Here is an 18,647-nt window from a genome sequence, read left to right on the forward strand (position 1 = left end):
CATTCATAGATGAGAGATTACTTTATCAAAGCAAGTTATGCGCAGCTTTTGACACTCTCTTTACAAGCAACAATTGCAAAATTCTAAATTATCAAACAGTTTTGAAAAAACCACTTGAGAAAAGTGTGAAGTCGATATTTCACATCAACGTCCCCATATTACCATAAAAGTTCTTGCAAACCTCAACTCGATAAAGTATATGTTGACCTGTGTTGTAAATGCAGATATATTTTGAAACAATTATTTGACTATATTTTAAACTACACAATATGTCTAAACTGTAGACATTTTCTACTGAGTTTCATTCTCAAAATAGCATTCATGAAAATAATCCAACCACAATATATTTCGTTCATGCACAATTAAATCAACAAATATACCGTTCCTGCGTTTCATCATAAACGTTTCCTGCGTTTCATCATAGACGTTTCCTGCTCTGTGATATCTGATGTCATTTGGTCAATACCAATACCATTAGGTGATCATAAAAACAACTAAAGTAGTCTACAGGCTTTCCCATCCATAGCTATGTATTGATTGGCGTATCAGGAATAAATAAAGCTTCGGCCAAGCTACAATTGCATTTTATTGTGAACAATAAACAACAACATTTTTACTCTATACTTTTACATTTACAATTATATATTATTATACAGGATATTTACAAAAGAGATCAAATAGTTCATTCATGCGCTAAGTTAATTAGTCAACGAGCCCAACAAAGCAAAAATATAAATCAATTCATAATTTGGATTGGAATAGATTGAAATCTGAGAATCTGCTCAACGAGAATGGTTCAAGAGAATATTTGCTTTTCTTTTTTAAAGCCAAGTCTCCAAGGATCTGACCTATTACTGGAGCCATTTTGAATCCGTGACCTTTAAAGTAAAAACATTGAGAGAATGACTTCGTCTACGTTTGCGCACGTAGCGCGCCTTTGCTTGTTACTCACACCAGTGTTTGACAGATTAAATATCAGGTAAGAGCTTATAACTTGCTATTCTTTCAACGGTGTTAGTGAATTCGAAATCCCGATTAAACTACAATTCGACTACCAATAAGACTAACTGGAAAAAACGCTTTGTATAAGCAAGAGAATTGGGTGTATAACGCAGCACAGAAAAAAAATTTGTTGATGATCGCCTGCTACCAGCTTAAGTTTTTCAAAACATTAACTACATGATCAATTATTTCCAAAACCTTATCAAACAGAACATAAAGGGACAACTGGTTCCTGGAAAATAATAGGAATTACCTGAAAAGCCTGCTCCTATAATAATATTGGAATATTTTGGATGCTTGTCTAAGATAAAGTCTTCATCTGGTGTCATCTAAAAGTAGAAAAACCTTGGCAACAGATTGAATGCCGTAAAGAATTTATACTATACTATAGTAATTATGATTTGCTATTAGTTAATTAATTAATTAATTGAGCTAACAATGTATTAATTATGAAATCGACTACTATAAAAGCTTACGACTATTATATAACAGGTTTCGTTTTATCAGCATTTGAGTATTTTATTTGTTGAAACCATGGAATTCAACGCTACGAAGTGGTTTGATAAGAAACTGAGAAAAATCTGTGAAACTTTTAATGTCTCTTGAAAACATTAAGAACTTACCGAAAAGAAACAAGTCACGATAGAATGGGGTTCAGGAATCAAGTCTGGATAATGACGTGAAACAAATGTCTTCATATTGTCCATGATTTCTTTTTCTACCGCTCTCTGTCCAGGCGTAAGTGGTTTCGATGCGTCATCAGGCGAGGTCAAAGCTATTCCACCGTAATAAGCTACCTGAAGAAATAGTTATAACGTTTTTAAAAGAAATTAAGTGTTAAGCAACAAATTGCAAATGGTCAACAATGACCTTAACCAAATCTTTGTACTCCATCTCGGGCGTTGAGTAAAAACAATGTTTAGAGCCGGTCACAGACGATACTGGAAATTTAGATGCAGAATATACATCCTGAGTCTTGACCTTCCAGTAGACGATGGCCGCCTTTGTAGGCTGCAAAAACGAGTTTTTCAATACTTTGCAAACAACGTTTGTTATTTCATTTAATGAAATGACCGCACTATAAGTGAGAGGATTACCATGACTGGAATCTGAAGTCCAAGAGGTTTCAGTACGTCGTTTATCCAAGGGCCACAAGCAAGAACGACGGATTTAGCGAAAAATACTCCGTTGTTGGTTTTTACCTTTACAAGGTCTCTGTTGACAGACTGAAGTGACAAAACTTTTCCTTGAGTAAAAATTCCACCAAATCGCTTAAATGACTCCTAAAATAAGTTACAAACTTACGAGTTACATACAGCTCTACAAAGCTAATCGTATAATCTTGTGTGTCGTCAATCCTAAAGGCTACAAATAAAAATGTACTGTATAGTGTACAAGTAAAATACTTGAACGCACCAACAGTGCAGAAATGCAATTGTCTGCTTTTAGAATACCACCATGCTCTTCAAAAATTGCACTGAGTGTTTCCGCTTTCAAGCCTGGAAATCTTTGCTCGATTTCGCTGCTACTGAGAAATTGGTGGGGAATCTTTTTACTCCGCAGTGTATCCGACACCTCTTTGCACATATTGTATGGCTGAAGGCATACAATGCCCGTCTTTCTGCAGAAGAAACCACAGCATGAGTAGGTTGAAGATTAAAATTTGTTCCACTACTAAAGAAATGAAAGAAATATCGTTTGAAATTTTTGTTACTTTTTTATATTTATTAAACAATTCATAGGATTTTTATGTTCTTTTGGTAAATCAATATAAGATGACACCTTTAGAGGGGTATGTTTAACAATGTTAAGATAATGAGTATCAACAGAATCAACTATCCATCCTGAACCGTCACTAAGCCAGTTACCAATTCTGGCTAGTAATGGATTTTCTGCCTTATCATACTGTCATCAATTTCATTCTCATTATATATTTCAATTGCTTTGCTGTTAAAACATGATTGTGAGAATACCCATCCGTCTTTTTTTTTATAAATCTACTTTTCTTTAACGGGTCCTCTTCTGGTTTTCTCTTTTAAAGGTGATTTGACAGTGATTAATGGTTTCACATTTCTCATTTTGCTTAGTTTTAACTTTATTTTATCTCCCGGAGCTTTCTTGGTTTTATTTAGCTCTTTTAATGGATACTTTTCATCAATGATGTCAATCTCATAAGATTTTACATAACTATTCAGAGCTTTTTTAAGTAAAAGTACTCTAGTTTTTCTTTCAGAAAATTGATTTAAAATTTTTCGAAGACTATCAGAAACTTTAAGTTCTTGCGGCATGTAATTCAAGAAACAGTTAGCAAGTTGAGGGAGACGTATTATAATATATTGGTCTCAATACAGGAGCATTGATATCTGGAACTAGTTTATTTAAAATATTTCATTGATTCTTCTTTTTGCATTATAAGATATTTTATTTTTAAGTTACTTTTATACCGTAAGAAGTTATTATTCATAATTACTAATATAATTGATAATATCATCTTTATATATTTTAATACTTTCCCAAAATACTAGAACTTTTGTGGTAAATTTTTCGGTCCTGTATCATTCATTCATCTACTACAACATTTAAGCTGTATATAATGCATATTATATGTCTTTATGCAAAACGGCACTCACAGATACAATTGGTCAGCACATTCTTTCTCTAATTCCTTCCAGAGCTCGAAAGCTTCAGGCATCATTTCAACGTAATAGGGTTGAGAGTAGGTATATCGGATTCCTCTCGATTTTCCATGAGAACTGCCTTGGGAATGCGGCACGGTAAACTGCAAATGTTTATCACGTTACACCACTGAAAAAGTTACATGGTTGTAGGAGAGGACGGGAATTATTTTTTGCAACATCACATTTTATTTAACTTGAATGTTTTCTTTTCATCATTGTTCTTTACCAACACCGCTCTTGTCATTAAGAGTCTAGCACGCACCGTAACTTGCACAACAACAGGAGGCAGAGGTCGGAGATTTGTCAAACTAGAAACATTCGACCATGATGGCTGCACTAAACATTCAACGCTTAACCTCGTTGATTCGTTAACATAACCTAAATATAATTAAAACCAATGTAACCAACACGTTGACATTGATATAATCGCTTGTGTCGTTTCGACGTGCGCACCAACAGGTCTTTACTGTGTTTGATTCATATCACGATTTAAGATGAAGAACGAAGCGTGCAGCTTATGTTGAAACTGAAGAAAACTTGACAGTGGATTCATTCCAACTGCTTCTTGAATTACTGTACATGGTCAAAGGTGTACGGTACTTTTGAAAGTGAAATTATGTAATAATAATAATACGAAGCTCCAATGCAAATAAGGATTTATAACATTTAGAAGAAGACCACTAGGGGATATTCGCGGCGCGGCCTAAATGTACAGAGAACGAACTACACTGTACCTTTTAGCTACAAAATACGTTAAAAATACAAAATACGTTCTATAAATCGAGTCTATACGTACTTGATCAAGTAGCAGAACGTTTGCGTTGGATTTTGCCAGATAACGCGCTGTACCCAGTCCTTCGACACCGGCTCCAACCACGATGACGTCATACATAATTACTATTTAAAACTAACTTTTATCCTGTTTCAGGCCAAAGGTAAAACGTTTTAGTGAACGTAAACCACATACGTTGCACAGCTTAAACAACCAAAATTTTATGTATGTTGTTTCTTTCTGAAGAATTTGTTGGTTTCTAACTCTTACGTAAGCGGAAAAAGACGCAACATCCGCAAATGTTTATCTGCCAATACGATTGGTGACGACTAAGACAATTAGCAGAGCGCTGAACGTAAAGCATTAAGATATTGCCTTTTGTTTAGTCTGTCACTATATTTTACCGGAAAAATATCGTACTAACGAGAATTTTCTCTTCCATAAAACCAAGTTTAATTTTACATTTACAGCAAACCGCGACACCCTTGACTGTGTCTAACTATATACAGCGTTGTCACGCTCATATCAAACTGATCGAATCGAAGCAACATTTATATTCCTTCAGTCAGACACCGACTAACCCCAAGAAAAGACACGCACAATGTTTATATTTTCCAAAGTACCATTTGATGAAACGCTTCAAACGTACAACACGATAATGAAGGACTAGTGAGCAACAAAGTTCGTAACACACCACTCCCACCTGAACTCTGAGCCTACCCGGGCGATACATTTCCCCTGTTCCAAGATATGTGAAGTAGAACACGGTGAATCGTGCGTCCAACAGAAGTTGAAAACGTCAGAATGATACAAAGCGACCCATTACTTGAAAATCTTCGAAATCTAACACGTGTTCGTGCTCCCGAAAAAGCTGGCAAAGTGAAACGTGCGTGCGCTTTATCTGCAACGGGCGTCACTGTCGGTTTTTCTTGGGCGTCCTCCGACAGGTTGGTCCCTTGATTGTGGAGAAACGAGGTTGGCAAAATATCATCCACTTCATTCCGTTCAGCACCGGAAGTATCTACGTGGCCTTGCGTATTTGTCATGGAAGTTTTAGTTTATGGCAAGAAGGAATTAAGGAAAGTAATAAATGAAGTGATAATGAGTAACCAGCATACTACTTCTGTCGTTCATTATCTTGAATGAAATTCGAAGAAATGTCAACAAAGCACACTTAAAAACGTAGAAAAATTTACAACACAAAAAGCTAAGCTACTACCAAGATGGCGATGTCAAACTGTAGAGTCCGAATAGTTCATATTTAATAAAACAATTGACGCCAGTAATACAAAAACCGTCTATCATTGGGATCTATTATTCTATTGGACCATTGGACTAACTCGCTAGTTCATTGTTTATCATTTCCTTCCGACACTTTTAAGCTGTGATAAAAGTAACTGTAACGAACAGTCGCTTATTCGCTGTTAGGCTATATTTAGTAAGGTCCTCTTGTAATTTTACATGGTAATGAATACCAGGTTTTAACCGTCATGCTGTGCATACCAGCGCTATTTTTCACTTTGTAGTAGAGAAGGGATACGTGCAGTGCATCCAGAGAAGTGTAAAGAGTATACGATAAGTTTGTGAAGAAGTATTGAACGAGATTTTGGTTGAGAAATACACCACTGGGACAAGAATCGAGACCAAAGCCAAAGAATGTGACTCTGGAAATTTGGAATGTGATGTCTTGCCTATTAATTGTTCTCGATGCTAGAAATGAGTTCCTCTTTGTCCTTAAACCGTTTAATAGAGAACGGACCCAAGGAATATTTTGTCTTTCTATTTAAAGCCAGATCCCCAAGCAAGCTCCCGATCACTGGAGCCATCTTGAATCCATGACCTGAAAAAAAGAAAAAGTCAAAATTTTGCAAAATGAAAATATTACGATTCCGTGGCAACATTTTAGTGATCATGTGTTTTTTGAAAAATCAAAAACATGCAATCTGTTTAGTTACAAATATACCTGAAAATCCAGCACCAATTATAATGTTTTCGTATCTTGGATGCCGATCAAGTATAAAATCTTCATCCGGGGTCATCTAAAAAGCATCAAAATATTGTTAGTCTTTAATTATTCATTATTAAGAAGTTATCATTTTTATAATAAAAAAAAATTAAACAAAACTTTTATTCCAGATATTTCAACCAGAAGATGTACATTTGGGGAACAGAGACTTTAAATTTTTCGACCTTTTGTCTAACAGTGTGTACTTGTCAGCAAGGCAGCTATATCATATAGCGATAGGCAATGAAAGTATGGAAATATTAGAAAGCTCCGCTAAAAATTTTATGTTTTTGCTCCTCGATGTCCCTGAGGGTTATGTACCAATCCCTCCGTTAGGTGGCCCATTTGCGGTTCAATTGTCATGATTAAAACAGCATGATCCTTGGTTTTGTTACCAAATGTATGCTTTGTATGGTTATAGTCGTATCTTGTATTGCAGGTATACTTTACAGTCACTATAACCTGCGGGAAATAATTTTCTATAAATTTTGTTTCCGATGTTTGATCACATAGGCCATAGACAAGTGCTTTGTTACTACAGATTATGCCGAGTGCTATGCTAGTGCCTGTGACAGCACTACAGCCGTTTGCAAATATTTTGTCTAAACTGTAGCTAAAGTTTGCTCGTCTCCGAAAGTCCTTCACACGACCCACATAAGGGACCAATACCCGGTTTGAAAGGCCCTACAAAAGCCATGTAAGTAACAAATCATGAAACTCCTTATTTGCTTTATTCATTAAAAGATTTTTCTTCATAAAATTTAAATACTCACCGAGTAAAAACAAGGTTGTATGGAGCTGGGTTCAGTTGCTATGACGTCAGGGTAATGCTCGGTGATATATTTCTTCAACAAACTAATTTGACTCTTTTCCAAAGCGCTTTGCTCCTCGTTCAGCGGCTTGAATGCTTCTTCTGGGGAGTTTATTTCCACACCATGATGATAGGAAATCTAAATCATATGATACGACGGATTTTTGCCCATATTATTGGATTCAGTCCACAGATTTCGATGTGAAAGACTTTGACTCGAAACTTTAACAGTAATAAAAGTTCTCATAAGAATTTAAACAGACCTTTATTAAACCATTGAAATCAAGTTGCGGAGTCGCATAACATTCGCTCGCCATCTCTCCAACTGAGGTTAGCGGGAAGTTTGAGCTCATGTAGCAATCTTCGTTTTTTACTTTCCAATAAATTATATTCGTTTTCATAATCTAAAAAGTATAACTTGGGGAGAATTTAAATAAATTTATTGGACAATAATCAATACAATACCAATACAATTTGGTACAATATCAAACAAGAATAAAGATCTGTAGTTTAATACCCCAGGGTAATAACAGACAGTGTAGCCTATAGGTTCTACTGACAGGCGAAATATAGCAAAATCTTTTTGTGAAGGTCCATTTTGACTTTATGAGCTCGAAACACAAGGTGACGTGAAGTTTCATCCAAAAAATATCTAACTGTAATTGTAGGCGTATACCGCAAAATGAACAAACCGTAATTGGCAAGCAAAGTCCGAGCGGTTTTAAAACTTTGTTTGTCCAGGGGCCGCAAGTGAGTATCAGTGATTTGGCGAAATGCTTCCCCTTGCTGGTGGTTATTTGCACAAGATTTTCTTCTATAGGATTGACTGAGCACAGAGTTTCTTGTTTAAACGTACCGCCGAGTTTTTGAAAGGATTCCTTCAAAGAGGAACATTACATATTGGATAAACTTGATGAAACAAATTTGTTTAAATTCTTGTTTCAGTTGCACTTTTCTAAAAGTCTGTAAAAGGAATCTGCTAAACTCGTTCAAACCTTTACGTTATGAAACCAGGCTTTGTTCTCACCAGCAGTGAGCAAACGCATTTATCCGCATTCAACACACCAGCTTGTTGCTCGTAGATTCCGTTGAATTTACCAGTTTTAAATCCGGGAAATTTTTTTTCTCCATCCTCACCGGTTAGGAACTCGTAGGGAATGTTGAGCTTCTTTAAAGATGCGGCCATCTCCATTAGTAATTTATCCGATCTCAGGCAAAAGATTCCAATTTTTCTGATTGAAATAATGGAAGTTTTAGGTGGACACCCAAATTGCTATACCTGCTATATAAAAGGAAATCCATAAGTCACTTTAGTGAAAGCCTATCCCGACCCTAACCTCACCACAATGTCTTAATTGTACTCTCTCCAGAGGAGCCTATAAGTCAGAAAAAATTTTACATTTGTATGATAAGAAAACCCTGTAACATATTCTACATCCACAAAATTAGGTCACGCTTACGTTAACAATGTTTGCCCGCACTCCTTTTCCAGTTCGCTCCACAACCGATAAGCTTCAGGCATCATATCACAGTAATGTTGCTTGTCATAGGTATAGCGAATATTTCGTGATTTTCCGTGAGAACTTCCACGTGTGTGGGGCACCGCAAACTGGAAAATTGAAAAGCTGTTTGTGTGAACGCAAAACTTCATAGACACGCAGTGGTTACTTTCTTGAAAAATTTATTTTTGGTTAATTTTAGAACAGTAAACTAAAACTAAATTTATCAATACATAGTTCGAATACCTGATCAATTAACAAGGTTTTGACGTTCAATTTTGCGAGGTATCTAGCCGTGGACAATCCTTGCACTCCGCCACCTGCCACGATTACGTCATACAAACCTTGTTTCTGCTCCATTTTGCTATTGACAGGGTTTGGACCACAAGCTTTTCAAGAATAAGACAAACAAGTTAAACGGCTGTGTTCGCGTCTAAATAGTTTTGAAAGATTTATTTCCTGTAAGCGTTATCTACAAGGAAACGATCGGTTATCTGACGCTGTAGTAGGCTAAATTAATCAGGAAAGCGACATCAAACGTGTAATCGGCAAATTTGTAAATACTGATTGCCTAAGGCAGTGCTTCTCAACCCCTGGGTCGCGACCCAAAAGTGGGTCGCCATTTGGTTGGTTTGGGTCGCCGTCGCCAATTAAACTAGTCCACAAAGCCGTTCGATAACTGAGTACCTTACTCTATTCATTGCATATTGACCATACTGCATTGTTGCGGAAGCACAAGTGAAGAAGCATGGTGATGATTATTTGCTGTTAGACTTTAGATTAGCTACTTTCGAGTCAAGGCTAAATATTTGTAAATACCCAATTTTTGGGTAAAAAAATTGGGTCGCCTCAGCATCGCTATTAATTTACGTTTAATATTTGGGTCGCCGCAAAAAAGTTTGAGAAGCACTGACCTAAGGGGTTTCCTTCGGGCCAGCAAGGCTTGAATTCTACCCTACCCTGGATATTAGAAATGCACACGATTTTGATGAAAGTCTTATGAAGTCTATTGAACAGCTAGAAAGAAATGATAACTCGAACAGAACGGTTATTAAACGGTTTGAAAGTGATCACTGAAACAGAACAGCTACAAATGACAGCGAGGAATGTAGGTTAATTTCGTATGTGTACATACGGTACATGTGTAACGTGTGATTTCTATCAGTACAGAACCCAGGGTTATATTACTTATAATCTGATGAAACAAACTGTAACAGATGTATTAAGAAGCTTATTGTTAGATTGTTGCTAACTGTAAATAGCGCCAATTGTGGTTATTTTCTACCCAAAATGCCTCAGCTTGCTTGCCAACGTGCTAACATGCTGGTACGTATTCATTCCAGATTATCTGCTATGCACGCGTGTTCTCTTTTCACTTTCGTATTAAATATGCTGTTAAAAGCTTCAACGCCTGAGTCACTCTAAAGCAGAAACGTTACACAAACAAGGATTAAGTAAGGAAATGATCACTACCCTGTGAATCTGCAAGCGATAGCAATAATCGGCAATACTGGTAAAGTCGATCTCAATCACGTAGCTAACAAATATGGACATTAACTGGCAACTAACTCATCATACTGCATGCAAACAAGCACTTAACCCAATCCTAACCGGGCTCGCGACTTTACTATTTTAACTAGGTTGTGGCCGACCCTGCACACACATTTTCAATCGTTAATTACTTGAAAACTATACGTCGTAAACTGATCGGATTTTTACAGGTTAGTAGTAAAAACATCTGGCTTCCTGTATATATCATAATTGTAAAACTAAAGAAAGTACATTTAGTGTAAATTAAGTATTTCTACAAGTGATACATTTCTAGAAGTTTTTCTTGTTTCGCCGCGCCCCCGCTGTGCGGAAAACCAGCTGACCGCGAGAAGAGAAGACAAGAGAATAGTTAGTCGGGTTAGTGGTGCGTAAATGAGTAAACGAAAACGATACGCTTCAATGCTGAGAGGGAGCAAAATTATGAAAATATGACTATATCTCAAAAATTACAAAATCCAACTTTATAAAACAAACATGGACAGATAACTGAACATTTTTTAGGAAAAGTCACCAAATTTCAAGTTTCTACAGCGAACAATGCAATTGTACGCAACGTTTTGCTGTGACTGTGTGCAGGAGAAGCCAAGCCTAGTTAGAATAGGGTTAAGCAAGTCAGGCTAACAACTGCAATACATATACTAAATTGGCTGGGATTAAAACTGATGCGCGACTAGATATAACACAGAGAAACAGGGCATTCGTTTTATGGACCCCAGGTTAAGAACTTCTTTTACAATCTGGCAGCCTGAATTTGTAAGGTATAGGTCTGTAGATCTATAAACCTCGTATAAGGCAATCGAAAAAAATTTTTCGCTCAAAAAACAACGGTCGCAACCCGAAAAGGGACTATCAGCAATTAGCTGACCACAGAAAACGCAATAGGCGACACATCGCTTGGTGAATTCTTTGACAATCATTAACAAAATAAGCCGATAGTAAGTCTTAATCACATTCATCGAACGTTTGGGCAAGGCTTTTTTAACAGCTTTATGTCAACCAATCATAGTCCGCAACCTTTTAAATAGCCAAATTATGCGTGCATAAATAGTCTGATAATGTAAGTTCTTTTAAATAGACAATAACAGAAATACCTAGCCGCTGTCAAAACAGACAAATTTAGCATGTTGCGTTCATTCATAGGTAAATAGTAATACAGTAGTAAAATAACTGTACCTTCAGTCACAACTGTTTTGTGGCTGAAGGTAGGCCCGAGCTTATACCGAAGTACCTGTGTGACGAATACGTCAAATGGATTGCATATATTATATGATGAACGCCTGATTTCAATTTGATATTCCATCGCCATCGATGCGGCTCACCAACGCCCAAAGTTCTCGATGTTTACATAATTTAGCATTTACCTTCGACGCAAATCGTGTTCAGGAAAACCGCACTCTTGCTATAAACTCTACGTCATGATGGTGTAAAATAAAAATCAACCTAATCTCTATGTCCTTTTCTTTCCGAATCAGTTGTTTCCGTATGTACACTGTACAGTAGTACTTGTAGGTTACTCGTATTGATTATTAGAAAATTAACTAACTAATAAACCAGCTTATTTCTAGATGTTAGCACATTTCAGAGCACATGTTTCATAACAATAATGGCAAAAAATATTAAGTACGTTTTTCTAACCTGATGTTACCTTACTGAATGTATTTCATAGGATAACGCATGTAAATTCATGCTATATTTATACCTTATATTTGTTCTGCGTAACCCAGACGTCATCTTCCAGAATATTAATTTGAATGAAAGCTAATGTATTCTTTACTTGACTTTGACTTCTATCTTTACGTATTTGTTCAGTCATATGTTTTGAGGTAGATGATTTTTTTTCATGGGCGCAGAATAAATAAGCCAAATACTTTATCTCACCGGATCACTTACTCCCATTATCTACCTACAAAGCAATGCTTTTAGTCTTTTCACAAGCTAAGCAACTTTAGCTTACGTTTTACCTTTCATGCTTTCATTAATTACATACATTAAGTACTAACGTTATCAAACGCCGTACGATTATTTTGCCTTGTTTGTCATATATATCAGGATGCAAGCTGCCATTCTGTATAAGTCAGAATCTGTTAATTTGTTGACTGACCCTATGGCCTCGATTTACAAATAGCGTACCGCGTAACTTGCATAGAGTAACGTGGAAGGAGAAAACGAATGGAGGCAAATCGCGATTTAAACTTACTACTCAGACTGATCGAACTTTTAATTTCTTCTCTTACATTGCAAATCCTCTTACCCTGAACCCACTCTTCTACTTAGGCTACATTAACTTGCGTTGAAAATTCGGCAAACCCAACTCGTCGTCCGATATAATTTTGTACAAAAATATTGAAATGCGTATAGTTATAACAGCAATAAGTTCATTCAATCTTCTTGTGTTTTGTGTACATTTATGGTATAAGGTACATGGTTTTATTTTACTTTGGTTGTGGTATTATAAAGCATATAAACAATATTAAAATGCTCAAAAGCACTTTAATACAAAATAATTTAAAGAAGAATTCTTACAGCTATACGTTTTTTTTTTCATGTGTCAAGTGGTGTGAATTCTTGTGAATTTCGATGAAGGCGAAAGTGTAGATGGAGAGAACACAATACTGCACTCTCAAGACTTGCAAGTTGTCAACGTCAACTCATTTACTACCTCGAAGATTCTATAAGCGGCAGGCATTATTATGACGATTTTAAATGGTGAATTGTAATAATTTAGAGTTTAGACGATTGGCGTATTAGTTAAGCGATTGTGTATTTTCTGGTAAAGAAAATTATGTCATTTAAAACATGCGCATTTTATATTATGCGGCTATGAGATAGTTTGTCCAGCTTAACCAAGACGCGTGTCCGTGTGGTAAAGTAACCTACTTTTCAAATGGTTTTGGGTTCATTTATACCAACAATAGTAATGTTGACCACGTTTGCTTGTTTACTTTTCTCGGCTGACGTAATCTTGCTGTCAAAATTTCATTGGCCAGAAACAATACCTTTCTATGATGCGTTGCATTCGTGTCGATTTGTAATTGGTTATTTGGTTATGACACATATAAAGCAAGTGCGTTTTATCGACTGAAGATAACAAAACCACTTTTGGTTTTGAGAGAAGTTCGTGATTTACTATTGGTTTGGAAAACATCTACAAGTAATTTGGAGTGAGACTCTTCTAATATGTAATTAAAATACGACTACATTTTGGAATATAAGAATTTGACTTTTATAAATGTAACAAATAACAAGAATGACTACAGCCGGCATTATGACAATATTTGTCTTTGAAAAAGTCAAACGTTGTTTTTCAGGTATATAGTTAAAGTATTTTGAAGTAAATTCAATATGTATGATTAATTCAATAAGAAAGAAACGAATTAATGATTTCGACTTAATTTTTTAGCACGATGATTTGCTAATTGCCTTGTTCTTAGATCGATTCACGCAAAATGCCACTGGATAAAAACAAGTTTGACAATCTTAATGTTGTGCTGCTCTTTTTGCTGTCACAATGAGGAAATCACCCGTGATCAATACCGATGTCCATGCAGGTAGAAATGCGGTTATGGCTTATGCCAATGGCCTATTTGCATAAAATATCATGCGTAATTATAATTAATTTAATTATTAATCGATTTATTATAAATAAACAAAGAATTGAAGCTTCAGTGCTCGCCATCACTCAAAAAATTGCTTCTTTGCATTCACGATTTTTCGTCAAAAACTAGTGTACGTTCCAGTTTGGCCGATACCGTCATTTTGGCAAAGTTTTAGCAAGATCATAGAACCTAAAACAACGTTGTCATTTTGTAGTAGCTTACACGTTAATTAGCTCAAAATTACTACTATTTTTGGCCAATTGAGACAAGCAAAATAAATATCATCATAAAGATGATTAAATTTATGTTAATATTAGCATACAAAAAAGTGGGATCAGTTATTTACATTTGCCAGCAAAATCGATTAAAATTTTGCGTCGAACACTGCATTTCATGTCACTTTGGTGGTGGATGGAATGTTTTTTGAGTACTTGTTAGTTCGTCTAAAATTTGTTTTAATTGCGAAGTTAATCATTTTTTGCTTTGATTACAAATTTTATGCCATATATTTTACATTGCTATGCTGTAGTGTGAATGCCATGTGTGAATTTTTTATTGCAGATTCTTAAAGAAGATTTCCTCCTCTTCACGATGGTCACCTTGAAATCGTTCCTTATAGGCCGGAAAGTTCCAAAATTTACAAAAACGCAAGAATCTGCAATAAAAAATTCACACATGTTCCGGGATCACTCAGCAGAATTGACGTGAAACATTTAATAAATACGGCATTTTGTACGTTTTGGGGGTATTATCGCTTTTCTTAGTACCTGTCGCGTTTTTGTAAATTTCGGAACTTTCCGGTCTATAACGAACAATTTCAAGGTGACCATCGTGAAGAGGAGTAAATCTTCTTTAAGAATCTGCAATAAGGGTTTTTTCCTTATGTCCATTATTACGTCATGTATTCAAATTGTTTTTTAACTGTGACGAAGCACTACAACATTCATATCTCTTGAAACTCGTTTTGTGTGTATACTTTGTTGTTTTTATGTTTCTTGTTGTTCTGTTACCATCATTTTTTATTTTAAAATATGTGTTTAAAATTTTTGCTTTTTTTAACTTGGATGATTGGAAGCGTTAAACTTTGTCTGCTTTGTTATAAAATGCTGTTTCATTCTGTTTTTGAAAGTTTTGGAGTCGGAAACACTTTTGTTCGTTTGGATAGTATGATTCTGCTAGGATTCTGCCAGAATGACAGTGGTCCAAAATTTGAATGAGAAAAGACTTCTTGAGACTTGAATAACTCGAGGCGTACAACACATACATTAATACACTATTAAACAATACGTAGACACGGTCTATACTTTTGTGCACTCAGCATAGCGCAAAGTCTCGTACAACCTTATACAGTATCCTATAGCCTAGGCCTGGTTTGATGTTATTGTTAGTAAATAAGGATCACATTTACACATTTTATATATAGCCTATGTTAGTAAGTGGATGATATTACATATGTTTACTTGGAGATTTGCCATAGTAATATGTGCTTGGCGTAGGTTGGTCGCAGTAATAGGTCTACCTTTGTGTTAATGTACCACGAGCTTTGTACACACTTTGTCATTTTCAATATTGTAGGGCGCACCGAGTGTAATGTTATATAGTTTTTATTTTAGTTGTATTTGTTCATTTAAGAAAAAAACAAGATGGCCAATTTTACTGGCGTTGCAGTTTCCATTCTAATTAGCTTGACTGCCTTTCCTTTGGTGGAACTAGTTACAACAGATTCAGCTTTGTCAGCACCACTGCCTCTGATGCTGATTGGTTTTGGTCTTTTACTATTGATTGCGCTGACACTTAAATTCGTTTTGCCACAAAAATGTGTTGAAGAACAAGGGAAAGATGCAGTTGAACAGCGAGGGTTTGTTTATTACACATGCTGTTTGTTTATGTGGGCATGCACGAGTGATCTATGCTTACAAATAAGGAATCATGAGCTTTTTGGATTCAGGAAAAACACAAAATACTTTGAACATGGAGAAGCATACCTTGTCACACCCCTGGGAATTTTCGCACAATTTTGGAATGGCATCATAAACTATATCTTGTATGTCATCATCATTTATCAAATAGACAATAAAAAAGACAGTAGATATCCTTGTTTGTACTGGAGTGGAGGGATACTGACCAGTCAGTTTGTGGTACTCGTTGGTGCATTTACTGGTTCATATTCAAACAAACTGGAATATTCTGTTTGGCTCAATGCAGTATTTGTGTTTCTGCCTTTGTGGATTTTGCAACATTGTTGGGTGAAACCAAGACCTGTAGCAAAAAATTTTACAAGGTTAGTGTTTCTGTTGTTACTTACGAATGTAATGAATTCATACAATGAACTGACATGAATTGAATGTGTTTGCTTTATTGCACATACAAATGGTATCAGAAGTTTTATCCTAAGAAACTTAGGAAAGGCTAAGAGCAAGGTTAAAACTCAGCAATAATTTCTCAGTTGCTGAACTTTTCTGTGATATAAATTTTGAACTTGTATTTTTTTTGGTCCTACCTAATTTTGGTTTGCTCAAATTATTTAACAGGAACAAGCCTAGGGTATAACAAACACAGTGTGTAGTTTCTTTGAGTGACAAACCCAGAACTAAAAGTCCAATGTTCTGCTCGACTGCTGTTTAACATTTCAATGACTGCTACCTTACTGTGCCATAATTATGTGACAGCTTTCCAGATTTTTCACCATCATATATCTAATCAAAACTTTGATGTGCATAAAGTGCAAAGGTAGTAACTAGTATTAATGTCTTGTTTATGTTAATTTATGTTTTTTGTTGATTTTTTTAGAGAAAATTCAAGCTTTCCAGTTCTTGATCTTTTTCTTTGCACTGGTCTTGTTCTTGCTTCAGTATTTGGTCTTATTCGTGGTCTAGGTGCCTTGGGCTCACAGACTCCTTTGATAAAATACTATGTTGAAGCCTACGAACCATATATGCTTGAATCTTCCAAATATGGTGCTGTTTGGCCCATGTATGTGGCTATTTATGGGATTCCATTTCAGGTATAAGAGAGTATCATACTTGTATAAAGATAAAATTTACAGCTCAGTATTTGCTGTTTTACGGGAATGTTGTTTAGTAGTGCTATTTAATGTATTACCGGTATATAATATTATCAAGTGCTTGCTTTTATGAGAAAGTGCTAGAATTTCTTATAAATTTCCAAGAGCCATGGTACTAAATATTGCTTCTAACACCAATCTAGGTGTGTAACTTGAAACAAAAGCACTTACCTAGTATTACTTAAATGTAGTGTTCTCAATGTGTTATATAGAAAATTCACTTAATTAGGAAAAATGTTCGTTTAGCTCTTTTGCTTTTACTTTTCTTTAGCTCTGTGCCATCTATGGCCTGCTGCATCCTGGCTGCCAGTGGATGCTCAACTGTTCAGTTATTTATGCTGCTGGAATGCTTCAGGTAAACGTATGGTTTCTGATTACCAAGTTAGCAGGTTAAAGTGCATGGGCAATGCTAAAGTAAGTTTATCTTAAAGTGAAACATGCAATATTTAGTTTATATTACATTCGTGCATATTTTACCTCAAAACTCATGCAACTGGCAGAAAAAATTTTCACTTCGCCTACCATTTTACTCTTTCATCATCGAGCTTATAACCTGCCAAGTCTTTTTCAGTGTGAATAATAAACTACTTGCCACATTCATGGGTAAAGCATATGATTTGTTCATGATCACCAAAAGATGGCGGGACAAGTAAAAAATTTTTTCTACTAACTGCTTACAATATGTTTCAAGGTAAAATATGCGTGGATATTTTATCTAAATATTACATATGTACAATGCTTTAAGATAAACTCGCTTTGCATTGCACTTGTACCTTGAATTTGTTTGGTAAGCAGATATTGAAAGTATAGCGACAGACTGACATGGTAGCATTTCGTTGTAAGTGTTATTGGTTTTTTTTATCTATCTCATTTCACAATACTCTTCAGTTTACTAAACAACGAGATTTTCCCATTGAACCTTAACAACGGCACATATAGATATGTAATAGTTACAATTTAAGAAGTACACCTAGTTTTACACCCAACCATTGATATTGTGTGATTTATGTTAACAGGAGTTTAATTTATTTTTTGAAGTGTTTGAAGCAAAAAATTGTTTTTATTACATTTGTAAGTTTTAATATGAATTTTTCAGGGAACTTGTGCGTATTTGGCTTATTCCTGGTTTCCATCGTCATTGCCAGAATATAGGATTCCCACTGATTCAGTTGCTACTGTGTTAGCTGTCAATATTGGTTTGGTGTTGCTGGCCAATCTATTAATGTGCCGGTGTTTGAAATATCCAGATTATTTTCTATATCGATTAAAACCAAAACATGCTTAATAATGTCAAAACTAAAAGAAGCTTGAAATAAATTTCAATTTAAATATAATACAGCTTTAAATAATTTGATTTAAATTTATTTCAGTTGAATTTATATGCATCTACATCATATGAAGCTATCTTGTAAATAGGAGATGTATAGCTCCCTGGAGATGGTTATATGTAACCTTACTAATTTTTATTTTGCTTTATTGTGAGCCACTCCATACTTGCACACTTACATGGTACTGTAACCATTTGCTCGTTTTCATTGTAATCACATCACCTTTTTTTTCTTTATTGCATATGCACTACCATTTTGAGTCAATGTGTCATGTTCATTTTTTTATTTTAGGGCTTTATCAAAGCTGTACTTGCTAACGCTACATTACATTTCTATTCTGT

The 18,647-nt window shown here is 35.4% G+C and overlaps 3 protein-coding genes across 8 annotated transcripts; 1 reads left to right on the plus strand and 2 right to left on the minus strand.

The window, feature by feature from the left end:
• Positions 1 to 694: 694 nt before the first annotated feature.
• LOC143452862 (peroxisomal sarcosine oxidase-like) lies at positions 695 to 4,598 on the minus strand. The gene is made up of 8 exons (XM_076954001.1): positions 4,477 to 4,598; positions 3,633 to 3,781; positions 2,419 to 2,623; positions 2,100 to 2,285; positions 1,873 to 2,013; positions 1,626 to 1,799; positions 1,256 to 1,331; positions 695 to 878 (listed from the first exon to the last, which is right to left on the minus strand). The coding sequence occupies exons 1-8, from the start codon at positions 4,570 to 4,572 to the stop codon at positions 742 to 744; spliced, it is 1,164 nt and encodes a 387-aa protein (XP_076810116.1). The 5' UTR covers positions 4,573 to 4,598; the 3' UTR covers positions 695 to 741.
• Positions 4,599 to 5,354: 756 nt separating this feature from the next.
• LOC143452861 (peroxisomal sarcosine oxidase-like) lies at positions 5,355 to 12,454 on the minus strand. Of its 5 annotated transcripts, none has more exons than XM_076953999.1 (9): positions 9,014 to 9,664; positions 8,729 to 8,877; positions 8,296 to 8,500; positions 7,961 to 8,146; positions 7,532 to 7,672; positions 7,231 to 7,407; positions 6,416 to 6,491; positions 6,144 to 6,292; positions 5,355 to 5,482 (listed from the first exon to the last, which is right to left on the minus strand). In XM_076953999.1, exons 1-8 carry the CDS (start codon positions 9,125 to 9,127, stop codon positions 6,147 to 6,149), a joined length of 1,194 nt encoding a protein of 397 aa, XP_076810114.1. In that variant the 5' UTR covers positions 9,128 to 9,664; the 3' UTR covers positions 5,355 to 5,482; positions 6,144 to 6,146. The 5 variants fall into 5 exon arrangements, with proteins under 5 accessions (XP_076810114.1, XP_076810112.1, XP_076810113.1 ...); XM_076953997.1 differs by lacking the exon at positions 5,355 to 5,482 and adding an exon at positions 12,097 to 12,454 and having other exon boundaries at positions 5,574 to 6,292; positions 9,014 to 9,156; XM_076953998.1 differs by lacking the exon at positions 5,355 to 5,482 and adding an exon at positions 9,682 to 11,753 and having other exon boundaries at positions 5,574 to 6,292; positions 9,014 to 9,156.
• A 3,005-nt stretch (positions 12,455 to 15,459) lies between these two features.
• Positions 15,460 to 18,266, plus strand: LOC143452612 (transmembrane 6 superfamily member 1-like). 2 transcript variants are annotated; one of them, XR_013115070.1, is made up of 5 exons: positions 15,460 to 16,195; positions 16,705 to 16,918; positions 17,250 to 17,333; positions 17,550 to 17,669; positions 18,075 to 18,213. XR_013115070.1 is itself a non-coding variant. In XM_076953646.1 (4 exons), the coding sequence occupies exons 1-4, from the start codon at positions 15,558 to 15,560 to the stop codon at positions 18,261 to 18,263; spliced, it is 1,125 nt and encodes a 374-aa protein (XP_076809761.1). In that variant the 5' UTR covers positions 15,460 to 15,557; the 3' UTR covers positions 18,264 to 18,266. The 2 variants fall into 2 exon arrangements, 1 of the variants encoding a protein (XP_076809761.1); XM_076953646.1 differs by lacking the exon at positions 17,550 to 17,669 and having other exon boundaries at positions 18,075 to 18,266.
• Positions 18,267 to 18,647: the final 381 nt, after the last annotated feature.

Source organism: Clavelina lepadiformis, chromosome 4 (assembly GCF_947623445.1).
Source record: "Clavelina lepadiformis chromosome 4, kaClaLepa1.1, whole genome shotgun sequence".
In the NCBI taxonomy this organism is placed as follows: Eukaryota; Metazoa; Chordata; class Ascidiacea; order Aplousobranchia; family Clavelinidae; genus Clavelina; species Clavelina lepadiformis.